This window comes from Diplotaxodon limnothrissa, unplaced genomic scaffold (genome assembly GCF_057381915.1).
Source record: "Diplotaxodon limnothrissa isolate DT_005_m unplaced genomic scaffold, D_limnothrissa_male_GT1.1 unmapped_scaffold_7, whole genome shotgun sequence".
Lineage (NCBI taxonomy): Eukaryota > Metazoa > Chordata > Actinopteri > Cichliformes > Cichlidae > Diplotaxodon > Diplotaxodon limnothrissa.
In genome coordinates, this window is record NW_028188561.1 from 326,157 (window position 1) to 348,215 (window position 22,059).

Consider the following 22,059-nt stretch of genomic DNA (forward strand, 5'->3'; position numbering starts at 1 on the left):
TTATACAATAGTGTATTATGTGCAGTTTAAACATAAAACTGTAATTTGCAGATGTTTTTGTTTTTACTTAAAGTTGCTGCTGTTATGAGTTACAGGCGATCATAGCTAGGTGACTTTGACTGTGACATAATTATCTGTTGATTTGTCCAGAATGGACAGAAACAGCTCCATTTAGATCTACATGGTTACAATAATGAACCGTGGACTTCAAAATTCAGCTGATGACTGAATTTGTTTTCTTGTTTCTACTCCCTGGCACAGTTTCACAGTTTGGATGTGCAAAGTTTACTTCAGTGTAAAAGTACAAGCGAGCCCAACATTAACAAAGCCATTTAGCTGGTTTAAGTTTAACTTGAATTAGTTAAAGCTTTGTTAAACTTTTTTTAGCAGATCTGTGTGTAATGTCAGAACGGTCACGAGTTCATGTCAAAGAATTATTCCTAACTTTAATGATGTGTTGTTGTAAGGTCTCACCCCTCCCATCACCCTTGTTTCAACCAGTAGGGACCTGGTTTTAGCAGAAAAAGCTGTCCTAGCACACAGCAGATTGTGACTCCACATAATAAGACTGCTCAGTGTCTGTAGGATGTTTTAAGGGCTACAGTTTATCCACATTTTCACTGTAACAAACTTCATGTTTCACATTAAATTGGTTCATTCAGATTTAAGCCGTCAGAGTCTGCGGCTTGTTTCTTTTTTGAAATATATGCTTTGTTGATAAGTATAGTTTTCGAATGTGAATGATTGAGGCTTTTATTTTCCCGTGCTACTTTTTAATGATCAGGGGTCCGTTCTTCGTACCTCGCTAAGTAAGTTAGCTCATCCGGGACTTGCTGTCATAGCAACAGATCCGTAAGTGTAAACCTGCTCGGGAGCAGGCTTACTTCATGTAAACAAGATTAGATCGCGGCCACTCAGGTATGTCCGCTTCATTTATACGAAAGCAACAGCGATATTTTTCCACTGTTTTTCCATAAATAAACATTATCAATGTAACTAAAGATAATGCAGTATTTGATTCTTTTATTGATTCCATACAGATACATACAGGTCATTTCCTAAAAAAAGGGAAATGTACTATTAATCATTCTATTTCATGTATTTGATTATTTCAGATGTAATTCATATTTTAGAGTAGTAATAGTAAATTACTTTGTGTAATCAAGATCAGAGACCACGGCTATAAAAGCGAAGGTGGATTTGGGAAGTCTGTCGGAGCCATGTCCTGTCCGTATACGCGAGCAACCCATTGCGGAAGGTGCAAGATTGATGAGGAGAGTTTTCAGAATTCAGCGTATATTACGGGATAGACAGGATCCTTTAGCTCAGCTTGACAGTGTGCTCATAGAGAGATATCGATTTTTCCGTGAGGGTATTATTTACTTAACCAACTTGTTAACGAGGGGGTGCAGGACCACCACCTGTCTTTTTTTGCTCGCTCCCTTTTCTTGGTTGCTGTTATGAACAAACAAACAGAGTATTTCAGGGTCTCTTTCCAAGAGACTAAAAGCAATATAAGTGATAAATATTACCATTCTGTAGAATATTCTTATATTTCACTTTTACTTGTTCCCATGTTCTAGTGGGTCCTGTTGTGGCTCTAATGTGAAAGAGGATATAATGTAACATAATATAATATGATATAATGTAATGTAATATAATATAATAAATTTACCCTACCGCCTACCGGTGTTGGCCAGAGGGGCCGATGGTGAGATATGGCAGCCTGGCTTCTGTCAGTCTGCCCCAGGGCAGCTGTGGCTACAACCGTAGCTTGCCTCCACCAGTGTGTGAATGTGAGAGTGAATGAATAGTGGCATTGTAAAGCGCTTTGGGTGCCTTGAAAAGCGCTATATAAATCCAATCCATTATTATTATTATTACTATTATTAAATTACTTACGAGTTTAATTTGTCAGCAACTTTCTGCCAGCCCTCTCTCCTTGCTTTTGCAGCCTTTGCAGTGTTCCCTTGCGTTTTAATTAAACTCTGAAACTCTTGAAATCCCTCAATCAAGAGTTCTTGCTCTGCTGCCGAAAAATACCGAGCGCGCTCCTTCGACATTTTCGCCAACCAATCAAAGGGTTGCCGATCAATGTTTCTACTATTGATGCGTAGCCCCTGTTAAGCCACCCAGTGATCTCACATTACTTTATCCAGCTATACTAATCGTCAGCAACAGGTGTGTTCGGAGAACCGGAATAGCGAGCTCAAAGTTGGCGCGATGATTTGGTCTTGGATGTAGTAAGCGAGGTACGAAGAACGGACCCCAGATAACACTGAAGAGTGAAACTGCTGCAACATTTACTTTTCTGAATACTTCTCATGTCAGTGTGCTTATTGTGTTTTTATGCTTTAAAGCTGAAAGTGGACTGTTTTTTCTATTTAATTAAAGACGTTTTTAGCTTGCTTCTAACTGCTTTTGGCTTTTAAATGTATTCTGTTGTTCAATCAAATGTCTGAATTCATAAGAAGTACAGCAAAGATGTAAACAGGTTGTTCTGTTGTACCTGGTATTGACTATTCTCATTTTAACCACTTGGTGGCTGGCATGGTTGTTTTTTCCTTAGCTCTGAAAACACAGACTGCATTCTTTGGAAGGAATTTACTTGAAGGGTGCTTGTGCCCAGTAATGTATATGCTTAAAAAACAAACAATAAAAACAGAAGATTTCATTACAGAATCATATGTAATGAACAGACACGACTATGTGCGGGGTCCCTTCGCTGAACAAAGTCTGCACAGTTTTAACACTTAGCTTAACGAGAGCATGCACGCAGACTGAGGGGGGACACTGCCGTAGCATGTAACTAACTCAGCGAGTCACAGCTTGGCCACAGCAAGCCCATTTTAAAGGCTCCGATTCTCCATTTATGCTGTGTTCAGGTCATATCGGACTTACAGTTGACTTCTCACGTTTAAGGCCAAAACCCTCAATCTCCAAATGAATATTACAAGTAAAAGAGATTCTGAGACTGTAATTTCAGCCACTTGACATAGTCTTTAACAATAGTCCCCCCCACCCCACCCCACGTTGCTGTTTTCCCACTACAAATGACTTTGGATGAGATATAACATGAACGCAGCATCATCCCTCAGAGTAAAGCCTTCTGAAAGTACTTGTGGCCCTGCAGAAAAGTGCTTGGTAAATGGTAATGGCACAGAGTGGAGAGAGATGAGACAGAGGATGAGCCTGCGCAAAGTGACTATGTGGCGATGTGCGCTGTGGAAGGGATGGAGACGAACTCGCGCAGGATGTTCTTGGCCGTCTCGAGGTTGTTCTGAGCAATCATCAGGGCCTTCTGGATGTCCTGGATGGAGTAGCCTTGGGATATGAGGCATTCAATCTCCCCGTTTAGGGCCAAGCTTCCAGGACCTGAAGGAGGAATAGTCGGAGGTGGAACAGGGGAGGCAGATGAGGAGGGGCCAGGGAGGTCTGGCGGCGGCGGAGGTGGCTTGCGGTTTAACAGACGAGGCCGTCGGTCAAAGTTGGCTCGCCGAGGGAGAGGTTTTGGGGGACGTTCGGGGTCGCCGCCTGCTACAAACATACCTGAAACAAATGAGAGAAAATGAAAGAAAAATAAGAAACGTGATGAGTCAAATACAAAATAAACACATCAAATACACATTTACATTCACACAGATGATTTGTGGGAAAAATAATTTAAAAGTTCCCTTTATAACCAGACATTTGCTAACCTGAAACATCTGAGAAACAGAAACATTTCGGAAGTCCTTAAAAACTTAAAGTATCCTCACTCTAAAAAAACTAAAACACTGGATAAATCATCTGTAACAGTCTGTGAAAGGCAAAGAAACGCAGCATGCTTCACAGAATTAAAACTTGCAGGAAAAAAGGCCTTTAGGTTATCACTGACATTAAAGTTCTGGCTTCAAAATAACTGTTACCAAGAAAACTGCCAAGCAGTGACACTTGCTCCTAGAATGAATGTGGCTTCCTAACAGAAGGCTGATTGGTCCAAACTACCTGTAGTTCATCTAGAAGCACATAGCTTCAAGCCTGGTATGATGGATTCTGTTGTAACTTTGACCTCATGAATCGCCTGAGCAGTTTCACAAGCTGGCCTGACATGCAGCACGTTGTGGTTAGAGTATCTATGAAAGCAATTTCCATCACTGATTTCAGTGTGGTTAAAGCAGTAATTTGCTGAAGCCAAAGTTAAACAAGAAGTTTCAAGTTACATTCATGTAGCCTAATTACTTCTCAAATTAATATTCATTTGTCCACTGCTACTGAGTCTAACTAAGACTACTTTTCTTTTTGGACTTTTTGATTTTTCTTTAATTGTGATTAGCTTCAATGCCAAAAAAAATTGTTTGGCACTTTTTGTTTTATTTCCAGCCTGAGGAAAAATGTGCAATAAAACAACATTAATACCGTGGACAACAGCCTGCACACGAGAACTGGATGTCACCGGTTTCTTTTGTGCATCATCTTGAAGCCTCAAGCTGAGCATACTGGTGATCACTATTAAAATATAAATCACGCTGTGTTCAGTACGACGTAACTAATGACCACAACTCCCTTTTTGCAACCAGAAATTTCGCCACCTGCTGATCATTAGAAATTAAAAAGGGGGAAAAAAAACAAAACAAAAAACAAACAACAAAAAAACCCCCACACATACTGGGATCTACTGCAGAGTCTATGTTGAGATTGCTGAAGGCTGCAGAAGGGCCGCCGATATCTGACAGGGCTCTTCTGGCAGGGGCAGGAGGGACCACTGGTCTGGGAAAGTCATACTCGTAAACATCCTCCACACTGGCCTCCTCCTTTTTGTCCTGCGGAACAGCTGAATGCTGAGGATGGTCTTGGAGGGAAAAAAAAAAAGTAAATAAAAATGAGGTTTTACCCTGATATTCTTAATTCTGTGATGTCAGTTTATCCACTACTACTAGAACAAATAGTGTGATTACTGTTAGTAATCCACAATGATCAAGCACTTCCCATACACTGAAGTGAGAAACTGAGAATGTTACACAGCTCAGAGTTCTGCGTCGTCTCCGACGAGCCGGCCTGGGCCTGGATGTTACACATGGATTCGTAAACCTGGGGGTCCTCAGAGTCTCTGTCCCCCACCTCACTGCAGGCACACAGCGAGACAGAGAGAGATAGAGGAATTATTTAAAGGGGAACAAACTGTGCTCATTTTCATTTAAAGAATCTTGCTCTTGGACTCAAAAAGTTTTCCATGATTTTAAATAAATAAATAAATAAAGCCATTTATACTTTCAGGCCACCGTCCCCTTAAAGTCAATTTTCTTCTGATAGGATGCCCCATGCAAACAGCAGGTTTGAACTGTAGGTGGTTGGGGACAGAGCGGTGTGCCTGGAAAGTCTGCATCCTGAGCTGACTTGCAGGGCTTATTTGCAATTACACTTAACTCACAATCTGAAATTTTGTCTAGTTACCATGGTAACACTACATGACCAAAAAACAAAAAGAAAGGAAAAAGTATTAGAAGCAGATTTTAAAAAGGGCCATTGTTGGCGATCCTTTATGCCTGACTCTTACACAAACTAATCCTCACAGAGAAGGTAATATTCTCAATGACTGAATCTACCCTTTGTAAGCTAAATCACCAAACCTCTGATCAAAAGTTCATCATTTCAGTATGCTAACTTCACAAATAGACCGCTAAACATCTAGCTCTGCTTCAAACAAAAATCCACCAATCACACAGAGGTATGAATGCTTCCAAATATTACACATTTTAAGTCTAATTAGTCGTGCATGGACCCAGCGAAGGCATCTTTGTAGGCTCACACCACAACTTTCAGCTTTCGAGTTTTAAAATTTAAGCAGATTTCCTATCCATTCGAATTCCCTACATTTTAGACACTGTCATCATTTTAATCAAAGAGACAAGCTGAGATCCAGCTGCCTTCATCTTCAAGCACTGTCCTTTAAATTATTTAAGGAGGTGAAAAACAGCAAATAAGTGAAAGAGAGTTCTCTCTAAGGAATGGGAACCTCGAGAGCCCCCTGCTGGACAAAATACACAGCTTCAGATTTGAGGGTTGCATTACTGTGTGTCAGACTATCCCTTTAACTTGTTTATAGACCAACTTTCTCACTTTTCACTCTACGAACTGTTTGAAAGTCACTTGTAACCTTTCCCAGCGAGATTTTTTTCTCTGCAATTCACTATACAATAACATAACCACACACATAAGCACATTTTATTACCTGCTGGAAGGTCTGAGCATGTTTGTTGATCTGCTGGTATTTCTAACAACCCAAGATCTATATTTTTCCCTTAAAGACAGCGCCATATAGCCCTGTTGTGGTGGGGCCTTCGTTGCAGGGCGTAGCACCATGTAGTTTGCTGCCCAGGCTGGCTGGTCCGGGGTGGAGGGGAGGGGTCTCCTTTGGAGTCTGGATTCCTGGCCGACCAGGGAGGGGCGCTCCGGTGGGGGAGGAGGGGGAGGCTCTCTCAGTGCTGGAGGCAGAGGTAGAGGTTTGTCCCTGTGAGTGGCTACCATCTGGGTCAGAAGACACAGGACAGGATGTTTTTTGTTAGAGATGTGAAGACTCAAGTACACACACACACACACACACACACATCCTATTTTGGTAATAACAATAATTGTGTTAGCAGGGCTGGCAGCACACTGGAGGTTTAATAAAAAGGCGTCACTATTAATCTTTAAGTCACAGGCAAACAGTCGAGCAGTTGTGAATACCAACACTTAGCCAATTCACATAATTTCCAGGAACCTGCAGCCACATTAACACATGATTATTTTTGACTATCAAATGGACATCTGACAACTTCAAGGCTTCTAGGAAATATTGACTAAAATATACGGGCTCATTACAGATTTATCTCACAGGCTCTTTTGATCACAACTAAAACTATAAATGCTCTTTTCTAGAGAAGATATTCATATCGTTAGCTACTCATATACGTGTATTTATTGATATAAAAAGTGAGTTAAAGCTGGTAATAGGAGGTGGTTAGTTTGTGATATTACTCTGACCTAAATGTACTGCGCTTGTAATGAAGTTTGTGTCCCAGCAGCAGGTGTTGGCCTTAACACTTTGCATATGACTTCCATATGATTGAGCAGTTATTACTTCTGGTTCAACTTCTTAGTGTATGTTTGCACAGGGCTCTTCTTAAAGGCACTATTCAGAGTGAGAATATTTCAGTGACCAGCAAGTCTTGAATGCACCTTTGGCCAATGCAAGTGTTTTTCTAAAAACTATTTTTCCACCCTTTGAATTCTTTTCCACAGATAGTCGGTCTCAAAGTCTTTTGTCTTTAGTGGGACTGTGGCTCAGGGGGTTGGGAAGCGTATCTGTAACCGGAAGGTCGTGGGTTCGATCCCCGGGCTCTCTGTCCTGGTCATTGTGTGCCTTGGGCAAGACACTTTACCCTACCGCCTACTGGTGTTGGCCAGAGAGGCCGATGGTGCAATATGGCAGCCTGGCTTCTGTCAGTCTGCCCCAGGGCAGCTGTGGCTACAACTGTAGCTTGCCTCCACCAGTGTGTGAATGCGAGAGTGAATGAATAGTGGTATTGTAAAGTGCTTTGGGTGCCTTGAAAAGCGCTATATAAATCCAATCCATTATTATTATTATTAGTGCACTCAGGCGTGTACTTACTTTGACTGTGGCTCCCTGACTCAGTGCACTATGGGAGGTGGAGGACCTCTGCTGTAAGAGGTCCAGTCGCAGAGGCAGCTGAGACACTGGAGACGGAGGGCGCTCCACCTGCACACCCGCACATTGATTTACAGATTTTGTAGCGGATGAAGTGCTTGTAATATTCCTCAGAGATATTTACACGATAAGGATCACTCAAATCACCTTTCATTCCTTTTCGGATGCTCGGCTTGAACTTGAGCAGGTCATCTTGACCATATCTATTAGCTAAATTTACTGAGTTGTTGTAGCAATTACCTGATTAATATTGTGCATTAATAAGCAATCGAACAGCTGCATCTAATAAAGCACCCAGTGAGCGTCTAAATATATGTACGTGCTCGTCTTACTTTGGTGCAGGCCAGCCAGATCATGACAAGTTGCTGGTCTTCCAGCCAATCATCCTCTTCCTCTTCGTTGCTTGCGGCTTCTGCTCTGCTCGACCCCTGGAAACCAGCAAAGGAAGCCCCAGTGGCCTTTGGGTGAAAGGGGTCCACTACAATAGGCTCCGTGCCTTTAATCTCACATCGGCAAAACGGGCAGCCCTGACCCCCCGATTCCTGAAATGCACACACGGAAAGACACAGCAAGGTTAGGAGGTAAAGGCAAAGGAGCAGACTGAAGCTTTCATCATTTGTGAAAGGCTTTGCTTTGATTTAAATCCAAATTACAGCTGCAAGTCTTTTCAAGACTGAAAGCTTAAGGAGGAAACCATGAAAACTACCACAAAAAGAGTCACCCAGATAGGATGAATTATAATGTAAATAAAACTGAAGATGTCAAATAAATGTTGTACATCAAAGATCTGCAGAAGGAGCACTTTAAGAAAACTATGTCTAAAGAACTCTGCAGTCATGCTGCGATTAATTAATCTGTTAAGTTAGCCCGGAGAGCATTTCTGTCCTGAAGGCAGAGTAGTGAGAACAACACGACTGCGCTTGGGAAGACAACAATTATATTGTTCGTCTGATGTGAAACACAATCAAAATAAATTCCGTATAAGGAAGTCTAAAGTCCAAAGTCCATCAAGAATAAACAGCACATCAAATTCATTCATTTAATCACTCACTCATGGCAAACAAGTCCTTTGTCTCACTCTTAGCAAGTCTATGTTCCCAGCCAGTAAAGTCTATTTAATCTTTTATGTTTGAAGAGGAAAAGTTGTTACAGTTGTTAGTAAGAAGAAGGATTTTATTAAAGGAAGTACAAAAAGAAAGTGCTTCAGCTTCACTGACTGTAAGATAACATTAATAAAACAATAAAGTTACAGCTACGTGTGACCTCGGTGCGTTGGTCCAGTCGTCACCTTGTTGTGTTTTTATCAGCACCCTCGTTAACCTGATCTCACTTTAGATTTATTCTTAGTGCCGATTGGCTGCTGAAGCTTGATGGTCAGTAACTGGAATCTCTGTCCCTCCCATCTGTCTTTCTGTTGCTACAGGCCTGTTTTGGATTTTGTTTTTGGTTCTTAGTTAAAAAAGGAAGAAGAAAAAAAGTAGTTTAGGGGTGAAGCCTGAAGCAGACAGTCTTGTGTGGTTCGTTCATGGACTCCTTCCTCTTTTGTTTGTTTGTTTGTTTTAGCCGGAGTTCCCATCTATTTTGCTTCCCTTTGTTTCACACTTTCATTATTAAAACTCAGTAGCACTGTGGGATCTTATGGCTCAAAGAACCGAACGTATAACTTTGGGGACTGCAACAGTTACACTGAGGAACATGACATGACTCCTCTACTGCAGGAACTACTACTAATAATTAAATAATAATAATAAAAGACTTTATACTTAAGTTTAAACATGCAGATCAGAGAGTGGAGTAAAACACTTGCAATCTGAGAATGAATCTAAATCAAAGACTTATTATTATTATTATTAATTGACCTATTTAAAAAGGCACCGTTGAACACAAAAAACTGAATTTAAAGAAAATTCTACAGCAGGAAAAAGAAGATCCCTGTCAGGATTTATTGAGCTGCTTCAAATCAGTGTAATAAAAGACACAGAGAAACAAGGGAAAAAGGGAGACCGTTCAACACCGGCTGCTCATGTTACTCTCATCCTGTAGAGATTTATTCCTAAAATCAGTCATTTTATGCATCTGTATTTGTTCTCTGCATTAAAACCATGCACGCACATGAGAAACAAACCTGAGTAACTTTGATGTGGTCCTGTGGAGACGGTTCACACAACCCTGTCAGGTCTGGGTTCTGTGCACGGCCATCTGGGAAAAGATAGCTGGAGAACCACGGCACACAGAAACGCAACCAAGTCACGAAAAAAGGGTCATTTTCAGATTTTATAAATCAACAGTAAGAAGCAACAACCTTGCCATGTTTTTACAATTCATCGAGGCTGCCAAACAATTTCTCATTATAAAATCCTTAAAAAAACAAAACAAAACAAAAAAAACAAAACAAGTTTGTTTCTCTGCAGGATGACACAAACTAGTTAATTATACTTCGATTGTGACACCATTTCATCCACACTGTCCAACCTGTTCCTTGTAAGGTTTTTTGTTAAATTTTGAGGAACTACTACAAAGACTCCACCCTCCTCACTATTAATTCAGGAACCTAAAGTAACATGTACTCAGTAGGCTGAAAAACAATACTCTCCCCTGACAGCTTGCAGTTTAATAGTGCTATAAATCTACACTAAATACTAGTTCATTAACCCTGATGATATGCGACTCACAATCCCTCTCTATATCCATCAATGAGTGCTTGGAAGAGTGGTTTGTTATGCGGGATGGTCTGCAGGATGTTCCCATCAGCTGTCACATAGCCAATTGCCCACTGGCCCAGCCGAGTGCAGCTCAGCCTGAAGATATAGCTGTGAGAGAGAGTTATTTCAACCAACAGCTACAAACTCACACTCCTGCAACAACATATTTAATACAGTAGGGATTTTCCCCCCAAAAGTATTATAGGATATATCTGATCTGTGAGGCCTACCTGCCAGGTATGTGGATGAACCTGTGCAGTCGAGCCTTCATCTCATCGTAGGTTAAGAAGGCTATATAACCAGGGTGTGTAACAGCCAGGCTGTTCCAGTTCCTTAGAAGAGATGACCATGGCTACAAGACACAGATTCACAAATGCAAACATTTTATTTATGTTGTGTACATCAGCTGTTTTGAAGTTGAATTCACAACAAAAATCAGGTATGAGACTATAATGCATATAGGACAGAAGATCTGTTAGCAGCAATAAAATTACAAACACCAACTCTGATCGCTGGCAACACTACAGAAAAACATATGCGAGTGGGTTCAGACACTGCTGCTGCATTTACACAGGAGAGACTAAGCGGGACTCAAATTTAAACAAATAAACAAATTTAAGCATCCTCGTGTAATTCACCGCCTTTACTAAAATGTTATTAAAGTGCAAACTGTGCAATTTTACAGTGAACTACTCTGAATGCTTTGTGACGTACCTGAAAGAGCCTTGTAAAGATGTCAAACTCGAAGACGGAGATGTAGTCGTTACAGGTGAGGTCGATAGTGGATTTGAGCGCCATGGCCTCCAGACCTGAGCTAATAGGGTGAAACTCATGAAGAGCCTGCCGAAATGTCCTCCATGGCACTATGGTCCTGGGTAGAAGGGAGGGAGAGGAAACAAATGTTTGTTGTGGGGACATTGCCTTTCACTATTAGTTAAGACTGAATTTGGGGTTAAATAGAACCTAAAATGTAATAAAATTGCAGATTTGCTAAGCTAACACCTAGCTAACAAGGCAGCAGATCTTTATAAAGACACAACTCTAAATATATACACAGGTGTATTTTTAGTTGACTAAAGGGGACCTGGTATGCTTTTCCTCAAATACACACACTCAACTGTGACTTTATTAGATACGTGTGTTCAACTACTGATTTAGGGCTGTGCGATATGACCAAAATCTCACATCCCGATATAAAACATCTATCATCCAACGACGATAAAAATCACAAAAACTTAACATTTTCTGTAAATTTTGTGAATCTCGGGTTGCTGAAGTGATTCCAGCTGGGCGTCGTGTACCTGGAGTCGAGTGTTTTAACCGTGCATGAAACTATACATTTTTAGACACCTGACGGCTCCTTTTTGCTTCTCATCCATAAACACTCTGCATACTTTTTCACATGATTCCGTTTATTTTGAAAAGTTTCAACAGGATCTTGAGCTTTATTGTGAAAGGTTTATGTGGAAAATAAACAAGCGGACATGCGATGGTTTTACCGTCGTTGTTGCTAACAACAATGCATAAAAACAGGCGCTTGTCCATCCTTAGTGTGGTTATATTAAATATAAGAGAAAGAGAGAACTTTAATAAATTAATATAGCCACTACAGTGACCATCAAAACGGTGAAAAAATATTGGCGTAAACACTTTATTTTGCGACACCACGAAACAAACGATAGCGTAAAATGAAACGATAGATGTTTTCATATTGTCATCCGATATATGTGGTTATATCGAACAGCCCTATACTGATTAATACTAATATTTGAGCATGACAGCAACTCGGTGCATTTATGCATGCAGACACATATGTATATGGTTACCACTGCCTGCTTAAGTTCAAACTGAGCAGAATGTGGGAGAAAGAGCTTTGAATGGGACATGCTTGTTGGTGCTGCTCTGAGCATTTCATAAACTGCTGATCTGCTGTGATTTCCCCCCCGCAAACATCTCTAACATCTTTTGATAGCTGCTTTCAGTAGAATAACACATCAGGTGATAAAACTCCAATCAAGCTGGTTTTCTAAACATGACAGTAAGTAACATCCAAGCAATAGTATTCAAATGGCCTCCAGAGTCACTGGATCTCGGTCCAATAGGGAAACCTGGGTATGTGGCAGCAACCGTATGATGCTGTCATGTCACTATAGACCAAAATCTGCAAGGGATGTTTCCAGCACCTTGTTGAATCAATGCCACAAAAATGAAGACAAGGTGCCCCTAATAAAATGGCTGGGATGCTCACAGTCAGTTTCAAATCATGAGGTCATCTTACGTAGCCTTAACTCATGACCCCAAAACCCAGACCTCCACTGCTATAAATGCTCAGTTTCAGCGCTTTTGTTGTGTTTTTTTACTTTTCGTATGTATGTTGCCTGTGAATGTGACTATGCTAATATGGTAATCTGACTTCTGTTTAAATCTTTTGTTTGCAAGGGGCAGGAAGCAGTAAGTAAGATAAAACTGCTTGCTTCAGCCAGAGATGAACTGGAATCGATGGCCAGCATGACATAAATAAGGATTACTGTGAAATATGAGTCATTCGAACATCACCCAGGAATAAGAATACAGAGCTGAAACAAAAACTCACTTGTCCCCGAATGAGCTTCTCCAGAATTCAGCAGCATCAGCTTTGGTAATCCTGAAGTTGTCACCCTGAAATAGGCCATTGGGGAAGATGGCTTTTAACTCCGCTAGCATGTGACTGAAGATCAGAGATAGCTTGGTAAGGTTTTGCCTAAGTGAGAGAAAAGGAAGAGAGACAATGAAAGAAAACCGTAGCAACAAGTTAGATACAGGTATCCTCAGCCTAATGTCTTTAGTATTCTATAACGCCATGTTTGGTTTTAAATAAAAGGGGAAGTTACACTTGCATGCACACAGAAATAGAAGCTTTCAGCACCCAGACACTTTCGAGTACAAAACAATCAGGCGGAATCAAAGATGGTACCACTTGTCTCGTACATTTCCCCCTCCTCTGGCACATTTTATGGATCTACAGTTAATTTTTTTCCTCTTTCTCAACAAACACAATAGTCAACTGGACATTTTCTTCTTCGCTTTTTTCTTTTCCTGCTGTTGAAACAACTGGTGTTACTTTGTTAAATGCATTTAAAGCACTTTCTGTGAAATTACTTGTGGTTGGCTGCACTACCTCCCAGACAAACTAACCCCACTCCTGACAACTCAAGTGTCAAATTTATAAAAATATGTCCAATTAGAGCTGAAATCATGAACATAACTGCAGAAGAAGGGAAGCAATGTTGAAAATTGACTTTTACACTTGCGTTTGCTTTACATTTGAAGATACCTGGTTTGAGCAGTCTACACGAAACGCTACTTTTCAGAGGAAGTGAGTCCACCCTCATTGGGGTTGAACATAACCAGTGCGGGTGCATAATCTAGTCCAAACTTGTTTTGTTTTCTTTAAACAGTAAATCAGTTTAAAAGAGGCACAAGGTGACACATGACAAAAAACTGAACCAAAAGTCGCAGACGCATACTGAGCACACAGCCAGTTGGGCAACAACATCGTCTGAGCATGGCCTCAGCTTTGACGGTTCAATTAAAAGGCTTTCCGATGACCTATACATGCATTTGCTAATGCCAACACAGCTGTTTGTATAGAACATCTTACACTTGATAAAATTTAGTGCGTGAAAGGAAGGATGAACTTTTGCTTAGCAAAGACTTTCTGAGAAGCAGAGGATTGCGAAAGTGCAATCACTTCCCTATGAAGCTCACTTTGCTTCATATGGTTTGATTTAATCGCAGCGATGGAAACTTGTAAGAACATTTCAAGAAAAAAGACAAACTTTTTCAATACTTTAAATTAATATTTACAAAAAGATTGCAGGTTAATGTTATAGAGCTTAAATGACATCAGTACTTCATTTTAAATGCACAGAGTTAGAGATGTTCACAAATGACTCCACAGCAGTGCAAGCATGCCGCTTTTTTAAATCTTTTTAATCATCTGATGGAAAAAAAAATATCACACAAAAAATCTCAGTATGAGTTGTATTGAACTACTTCTTGAGCTCTCAGCGAAGGCGGTCGCACTTTTCTCCTCTCCTCCTCACCCTTATCTTCCCTGCTTCGCCTCTATGTCCTTGTCTTGTCTGTGTGAATTTACTTTCCCTGGAACAGTCTCTCACTGTCGTTCTCTAAAACCTAAAAGAGAATTATGGATTTGATCAACTGGTCTCTGAGTGCTATTGACACCCTTTTCTCAACGAGAAGTCGGGGCTCGGGAGAGCCTGAGTGCCCTGGAGGGACTTTCCCTGCCGGTTACACGATGGATGGGTGGCAGAACTGGAGGACCGTGTGCCTGGCGGGACTGTCGATCGAGGATGCTGAAGATATCTACCTATTCGGAACCATGATAACAGGGTTCATGCTGATCGGCGTTGGCTTAGCCCTGGTTTATCAGAGAAATAAGAGAGCGGAATCGGCTGTTCAAACCCCCACAAGGCTGCCCGCTGGATTCGAAGCGACGGGACGAGGTGCGACCTCTCACAACGAACGTAATATGGTCAACACCTTGGAGACGCTTACAGCTGCTGTGAAGGCTCAAAACAACACCATTGAGCGTATGAGGGGAAACATCAGAGAGAGGCCTGCTCAAAATGAGACCCTTGAGCGACAGTTGGAAAACATCGCGGAACGGATCACTGCAGTTGTGAGGTCTCAGAATCAAAAGACTGACAACACCATGGAACAGAAGTTTGATACCATCATGGGGAGGCTCGCAGCTCTTCAACGGATCGAGGGACCAGTCTCAGAGTGCTAAATTCGAGCTGCTCACAAAGGAGAAATCAACAATATTCAACATTTGGACACCACGGCGCCAGCTGCAGGCCCAAGGCTGGAGCCCACCAAAACAACTCCCTGATAACGACTGTGTGATGACTATTCTTCCCGCCCCATGAAGGCCACCTGGGTTGGCTGGCAGACTGTTTACTTAGCCTGATAGAGCGAAGGACACTGTCTCCGCTGAACTCTGGACACGCACACACATACACTTACACTGATAAGCACGCACTCATCCCCCTCCCTTCCAAACGCCTTCGATGCTTGTGCCCTACCGGGGAAGATAGCAGTCAACTGGACCAGCACAGATGCTGCAGGACCGGATGCGCTGTCTACGCCGGCTCTCTCTTACCCTTTACAACACCCCTGAGCCCCTGTTGCTTGTCTCGTGTTTCTATGGTGTATTGATAGTCATGTGCTTTTGTGCTGAGGTGTTTTTTCTGTTATCAAACTGTTCTCCCACTAGGAGGTCAGTCTGAGTGGAGTTTTTTTTTCTCCTCCTCTTACCTCATGTAGTGTATTTTCGTTGTTTTTTCCTATCAGCCTACCTTCTGACATGTCTGCCCAATGTGATGTTTGTGTAAAGTTGGTCAGAAGGTTCCTTTGTGAGTGCGCATGCGCCATTAGCGTGCTGCCTGCTGTAACCCCTAATTTCCCTCGGGATGAATAAAGTATTCTGATTCTGATTCTGATTTCTTGGGTAGTTTGGAAGGTTTTCATTAAGAACCCATTTTTTATTTTGGTTAAAATAACAATAAAAAATTCAGCCAATGCTGACAGCAGACCTTCAGACAAAGGTGGCCCATTAGTGAAGCTTTTATTCTATTTAGTTAACGATCTTTATTAATTAATCATCAACATCTGTGCTTTCCAACTATTTCATGTCAAAACAGATGTTGTGAAAAAGCTCAGTTCTGTGCTCCATAGGACAGAGACGGTCTCGGTCAGCAGAGATATTTTACTGCTGGAATTATCGTACTATCATGAGTTTAAGGGATTATTTTATTGATAGGAAGCCAAGAAAAACAACGATTAGCTCTTTAACTGTGCCATGATTCAGATACCCAGTATTCAGATACTCCCTGCTTCACAGCTTTTCCATCCTGGCTTTCTGCTGGTGCAATATTCCGTTTCCCCCCACAAAGATGAATCATGTTTTGTCCGGATATAACGTGCGCCTACCTGGGCTGGGAGTTCTCCTCGTACATCCTCTCCTTGGCCTCCTTAAAAAGGCTCATGGTCTGCTTCGTCTTGTTCGTCAAGTTGTCGATGACCACGCGGAAATACTCGTTCTTGCCGAGGATCTCTATTTTGCCCTCATACCTGGACAGAATGGTGCGTAAATGCTGGTAGGTATTCGGCAAAAGATCCAGGATGTAGGGCGGACTGTTCTTCAACGCCACCTTGGGGTTCTGGCACAGACGCACCACCTGGACAGAGAACGCAACGGCTCAGAGATGGGGTTTTTTTATTTTTAACTTGCAAACAACGAAAAAACAAAAACCATAAAACAAACAGGATTAAAACCTTTAGCTGTGGCAATGTGAGATGCTGCAATGTGCATGTTTCACAGTCAAGGTAAAACATTTTTTAAGTTTGTCTAAGTACGGTACTGGAGACATCACAGATTTCTTGACAGTTTTCCAGCTAGATCATCAGCTATCGCACGCAAGTTTGGATATGGATGTGTCTATAAATTTTAAGCTCATAAAACTGGGTCACGATTTTTGCAATGTGATGTTACCGGAAAAAAATGCCATTCTTACACATGTCAAGGTTTAAAGTTTCAGCCAATATTTCCTAATGTTTATGATGATAATCTTCTTGATAGAGTCTTTTCGGTAATCGGAGAATAATGTGGCACAAGCTGTAGATCAAAGTTTGACCAGGAACTGCTTCTGTGACGGACATTTACTACCCGTCTAATCACCTGACAACTAAGGTTACTTATCAAATTGCACTCAATTATGCTCCCATACCCACCAAATAACTTTGCAGGCCCAATATATTGTGACCATAAACATGAAATGGCTCATAGTACAATAACACGTTGAATACCTAAAATTTGCATCAACTTCACCAGAAACTTTTACCTGTCACTATTCATTTAAGTGCATCTTTTCCCCACGTTGCTGTGGACCAACTGTGCATGCAAGCAGGGTTTTGTTTCTTTTTTGCATACATTTGCACACTCACTCTATATATCAGATCCAGCACTTCCCCCAAACCCTCAGATTCCTCATTTTGCTACTTTGATGGCAATGTATTCCCACAATACAACTTTACAGCAAGGCAGTAAAAATTTTCAGCACCCAGCCCTGAAGCATACCACCCAGGTATGAAAGCTTTTAAACTCAAACGTGCCATTTACAAGCACAGGTGTAAATGAGTCTGCACAGAACACTGCACATGCATGCCGTGGTTCACTCTCTATTATCTGATGCACTGTTACTTCCTACATCAGCTCACTTGCATTAATATCTTGTGAGCTCTTGTCTCACCACCTCTCTGCACTTCCCGCTCATCTGTTTTAGTTATAGCCAACTGCAAAAGAAAGTAAATAGGCTGCAATGACTATAGAGAACATTGCCTTGCCCCTGCAACATGTACACCTCTTCTTATCCAATACTAAATATAGGGATATGAATGTGACCTAATTCAGGAGAACTGACCCCAATTAGACAATCAGACACCACTGTACTCCAGTTTTAGGCTTCAGGTTTAGACTGCTTTACAGGTTATTGTTCAAATTTAGGCCAAAGCACCTTCCTGTGTGGATGTCCTGAGGTTATTTATGTCATGCAAAGGGAATTAGTGATGATTCAATATAACCGCAGTTTCACGCTAAGTGAAGGAGCGGATGGAAAAGTTGAGCTTAATCTTTTTTCAATATGTGAGAAAAGAAAATCAGTTAAAGTGGCCTCACATTTGTCTATGATGTCGAGTTACAGACAAAAAGAAAAAAAGTCAAGTAAAAAGTTTTTCGTTTACTGTTTCAAAGCCCTTTCTTGCAAAGGATTTATCCGGTTGTTCAGTCTGACGTCACTAGCCGTGTCTGGACCTAAACTCCGCTGCAGGTCCATATATTAAACCAGGGATGGCCAACCCGCGGCTCTCGAGCTGCACGCGGCTCTTTGCCTGGTTTCATGCGGCTCTTACGTTCATATCAAAGTTTGCGTTTGTGGGTTTTTTTTTTTTTAATGTTGTTGTTTTAAAATGCGCGCGTTCGCTTCGCTTGAGTTCAATACGGTGTTTTCATCAAATGCACATGTGTGTGAGATGAAAATACCGCAAAGTTTCCCAGTAGGAGCAAGTTCGCCCTTAAAATGGCAGGAAAAAAATGCACAGCAAAAAGAAAATATGAAGATGAACACAGGACGTTTTTAACAGAGTGGGAGAGTTTATATTTTTTTGTTGAACGCAATGGTAAGCCATTCTGCCTTATATGTCAGACGTCATTAGCGCATTTCAAAGCTTCAAATCTTCAGCGCCACTTCAGCTCACTCCATGCTAACATCGACCAGGAATTTACAAAAGGGACTGAACTTTGCAAGCACGAGTCGGCCACTTTGAAAAGTCAGGCAGAAAGGCAGATACAGTTTTTCCAAAAATTTACGAAGCGGTCAGAGACCATAACGCTCGCATCCTATCAGCTGGCTTGGAACATTGCACGGGCTAAAAAGCCATACAATGAAGGGGAGTTCATTAAAAAATGCCTCAGTGATGTTGTTGAAATCTTGTCTCCTGAAAATGACAAATTAAAACGCATGGTATCAGACGTCCAACTGTCCCACCACACTGTTGAACACAGAATATCGGACATTAACACGGCTATTGAATCACAGTTGCACTCTGACCTTCAAGCATGTGAGTATTTTAGTGTCGCATTGGATGAGAGTTGTGATATACAAGACAAGCCTCAGTTGGCAATATTTGCACGGTCTGTGTCCAACGATTGTGTGATCAAAGAAGAACTCCTGGATATTGTGCCATTAAAAGACAGAACCCATGGCATAGATGTGAAAGAAACCATGATGGCTGCATTTGAAAAAGCAAATCTGCCCATAACGAAATTAACTGCAATAGCCACGGATGGAGCACCAGCCATGATGGGATCTGTGAACGGGCTTGTGGGGCTGTGCAAAGCTGACCAAACTATTCCTGACTTTTGGAATTTCCACTGCATCATCCACATGGAGCAACTCGTGTCTAAATCATTGAATTTAGATCACGTCATGAAGCCTGTGATGGAAATCGTCAACTATATCCGCACACATGCGCTTAACCACAGGCAATTCAAGAATCTCATCACTGAGCTGGACCAAGGGCTTCCAGGTGACCTGCCGCTGCACTGCACTGTGAGGTGGCTCTCAAAAGGCCAGGTACTCTCTCGCTTCTTTGAGCTTTTGGATGCCATGAAACTGTTTATGGAAAAGAAGGACAAGGACTATCCCGAGCTCTCGGACCTCAAGTGGATTATGGATCTGGCCTTTTGGTCGACATGCTGTGTCACTTGGACAGACTGAACCTGACCCTGCAGGGTAAGTTAAAAATGCTGCCTGACATGGTGCAAAGTGTGTTTGCGTTTGTCAACAAACTGAAGCTGTTCAAGACACATATTCAAAAGGGAGATTTAACGCATTTTCCCACTCTGCTAAAAGCCAGCGGGCAAGTCGCCAGCGCTGCCCTGAGTAAGCAAAGAGCCAGATATGCAACGGTGATTGAAAACTTGCACGAAAGCTTCGTGACCCGGTTCCATGATCTACAATTGAAAAGGCCACAGATTACGTTCCTCGTCGACCCATTTAATGCAGAGACCGGCTGTTTGTAAGTCCCGCTAGTCACAGATGAAGCTGCGGCTGAGTTGGAGATGATCGATCTTTGTGAGGAGGACCAATTGAAACCTGCTTTAAGGGAAGGGACCATTTAGTTCTGGAAAAGTGTGCCAATGGAAAAATACCCCAATGTCAAACGGGCTGCGCTTAAGGTACTGTCAATGTTTGGGTCAACATACGTCTGCGAGTCTGTGTTTTCTACCCTAAAACATGTCAAATCAAAGCATCGATCTGTTCTGACTGACACACATGTGAAAGAATTGCTTCGAGTGACAACAACGGAATACAAGCCAGATTTAAAGAGGATTGTTCAAGGCAAGGAATGCCAGAAGTCCCACTAAACAACATGCATTGTAAAAGTAAATGCTATTGTAGATTATTATATTTTTGTTTGTGGACTTGGTTGAACTGAGAGTTTGTGTGTGTGAGACAGTGGACACAATGTTCATTGTTGAAAATGACTGGCCTGTGGTTTTAGTACTGTAGGAGTCCATTTCTGTCATTATCATGTTGGTGTGTGACATTTACAATGAATCTGGCTGAGCAGAGATGTGTGTATTTTGTGTGTGTGTGTGTGTGAGTGTGAGAGAGAGAGAGAGAGAGAGAGAGAGAGAGAGAGAGGGGGGGGGGGAAGGATGGGTGATGTTCATGTGTGCCCATGCGTATGATGTGGCTCTTTGCGGTAACACAGTAAAAAAAAAGTGGCTCTTGGTCTCTGACTGGTTGGCCACCCCTGTATTAAACGATCACTATGGCATTACTGAGAGTTGAAAAACTGTCTAAAGTCTTTCATCTTTATTAAAATGATCAGCGTTCTGCTCTACCAGGTGTAACAATTGAGCTTAACATCCAGGCATCCATGAAAACGGAATTTATGACATTTAACGGAGTTAGAAGTTAGCAGGGAGTTAGCTCGCTAGCTTCTATCTAAATACAATATAGCATGTCCTGACTGCGGGGTTTTGGAAACAAATTAAAACGTACAGCTCTGTTATCACTTCCAGCACAAATGAAGACAGAAAACTAAACAGCAGTGATATTTGTAGGGTTACTGAAGTTTGGCTAGCTCGTATATAATGATGTGCTACGTGACCGCTAGCGACACAGCTATGTTAGCATAATATAAACAAGCTAACTTTTTTTCCACTCGATAAAAGTTAACGTGAGTGTTCTCGGTGGTCAGGAACAAATGTAATCGCATGGCAGGATGCTGTAAAAGGACCAAACTTCAGCCAGGAGAACAACTGAGATAATCCATCCACAATACGAGGTTAGTCATTCATATACTGCTGCATGGGCTGGGCTATAGTTACATCCTAAGGTTTTAAAAACTGAGCTTAAATGAATGATTAGCGGTAATAAAAGCCGAGGGAGGTCAACAGTGATCACTGACTGTTTTAGGAGCTTTTTGAGATCAAATAGAAGAAAATACATAACATTAAACATGTTAACAACACAAAAGCCATATTAAACTCAGACTACTTTAGGCCCGGAAGTAGGATTCGTCACGTCATCACTGAACAACCGGATTACCGGAAAACCACTGTCAGTACCTTATCCATGAGTTTCCAGCATTTTCCCACCATTTTCTTGTCAACCACTGCGGGCTGGTGAGGCTGAAAGGCGTCCTTCATCAAGCCGATGAGACCGGTGCCCCTTCTCGGATTTCCGGCCATTAATTCGGTTGGTGACCGGGGGTTAGCCCGGGGCTCTTCTGGGGGTGGGTGGCTGACAACCGGAGATCAGTTCTTGTGTAGTGGACCACTAGAGGGCTCCACTCACACCCAGTGTTGAGGAAGTGTGTTCCTGTGTTTTGACCGCGGTAAAGTGAGCCGTCATTTGTGAGCCGCGGTCAAGCCAGCCGCCTCCTATCCGCCGCATAAATTTCCTTGCGCTTTTACACCAGTCTTTTATATAAAGCGCCTTTTCGCTTTATATAAAAGTTCATTAAAAATCATCCTGAGTAGTTGAGGTCCAACTTTCAACACATCCCTCCTCTGGGACACCTGCTGTACCT

At 41.8% G+C, this 22,059-nt stretch overlaps 1 protein-coding gene across 1 annotated transcript; it reads right to left on the reverse strand.

Annotated features, from left to right (window-relative positions):
- Positions 1 to 3,048: 3,048 nt before the first annotated feature.
- On the reverse strand, positions 3,049 to 21,718 carry LOC146606791 (E3 ubiquitin-protein ligase CBL-like). The gene is made up of 14 exons (XM_085349387.1): positions 21,596 to 21,718; positions 16,390 to 16,637; positions 12,986 to 13,132; positions 11,107 to 11,263; positions 10,623 to 10,744; positions 10,363 to 10,500; positions 9,792 to 9,903; positions 9,588 to 9,622; positions 8,023 to 8,308; positions 7,634 to 7,741; positions 6,212 to 6,507; positions 5,001 to 5,104; positions 4,649 to 4,831; positions 3,049 to 3,549 (listed from the first exon to the last, which is right to left on the reverse strand). Exons 1-14 carry the CDS (start codon positions 21,716 to 21,718, stop codon positions 3,206 to 3,208), a joined length of 2,403 nt encoding a protein of 800 aa, XP_085205513.1. The 3' UTR covers positions 3,049 to 3,205.
- Between the last annotated feature and the right edge of the window lie 341 nt (positions 21,719 to 22,059).

Excerpts from the sequence above, each read along its gene's own strand:
- LOC146606791 (XM_085349387.1), bottom strand. The coding sequence starts at position 21,718 with ATGGCCGGAAATCCGAGAAGGGGCACCGGTCTCATCGGCTTGATGAAG. Across the intron at positions 11,264-12,985 it reads AGAAGCTCATTCGGGGACAA|GACCATAGTGCCATGGAGGA; the intron begins GTGAGTTTTTGT and ends CCTTCTACCCAG. Across the intron at positions 9,904-10,362 it reads GATGGATATAGAGAGGGATT|CTATCTTTTCCCAGATGGCC; the intron begins GTGAGTCGCATA and ends GTGGTTCTCCAG.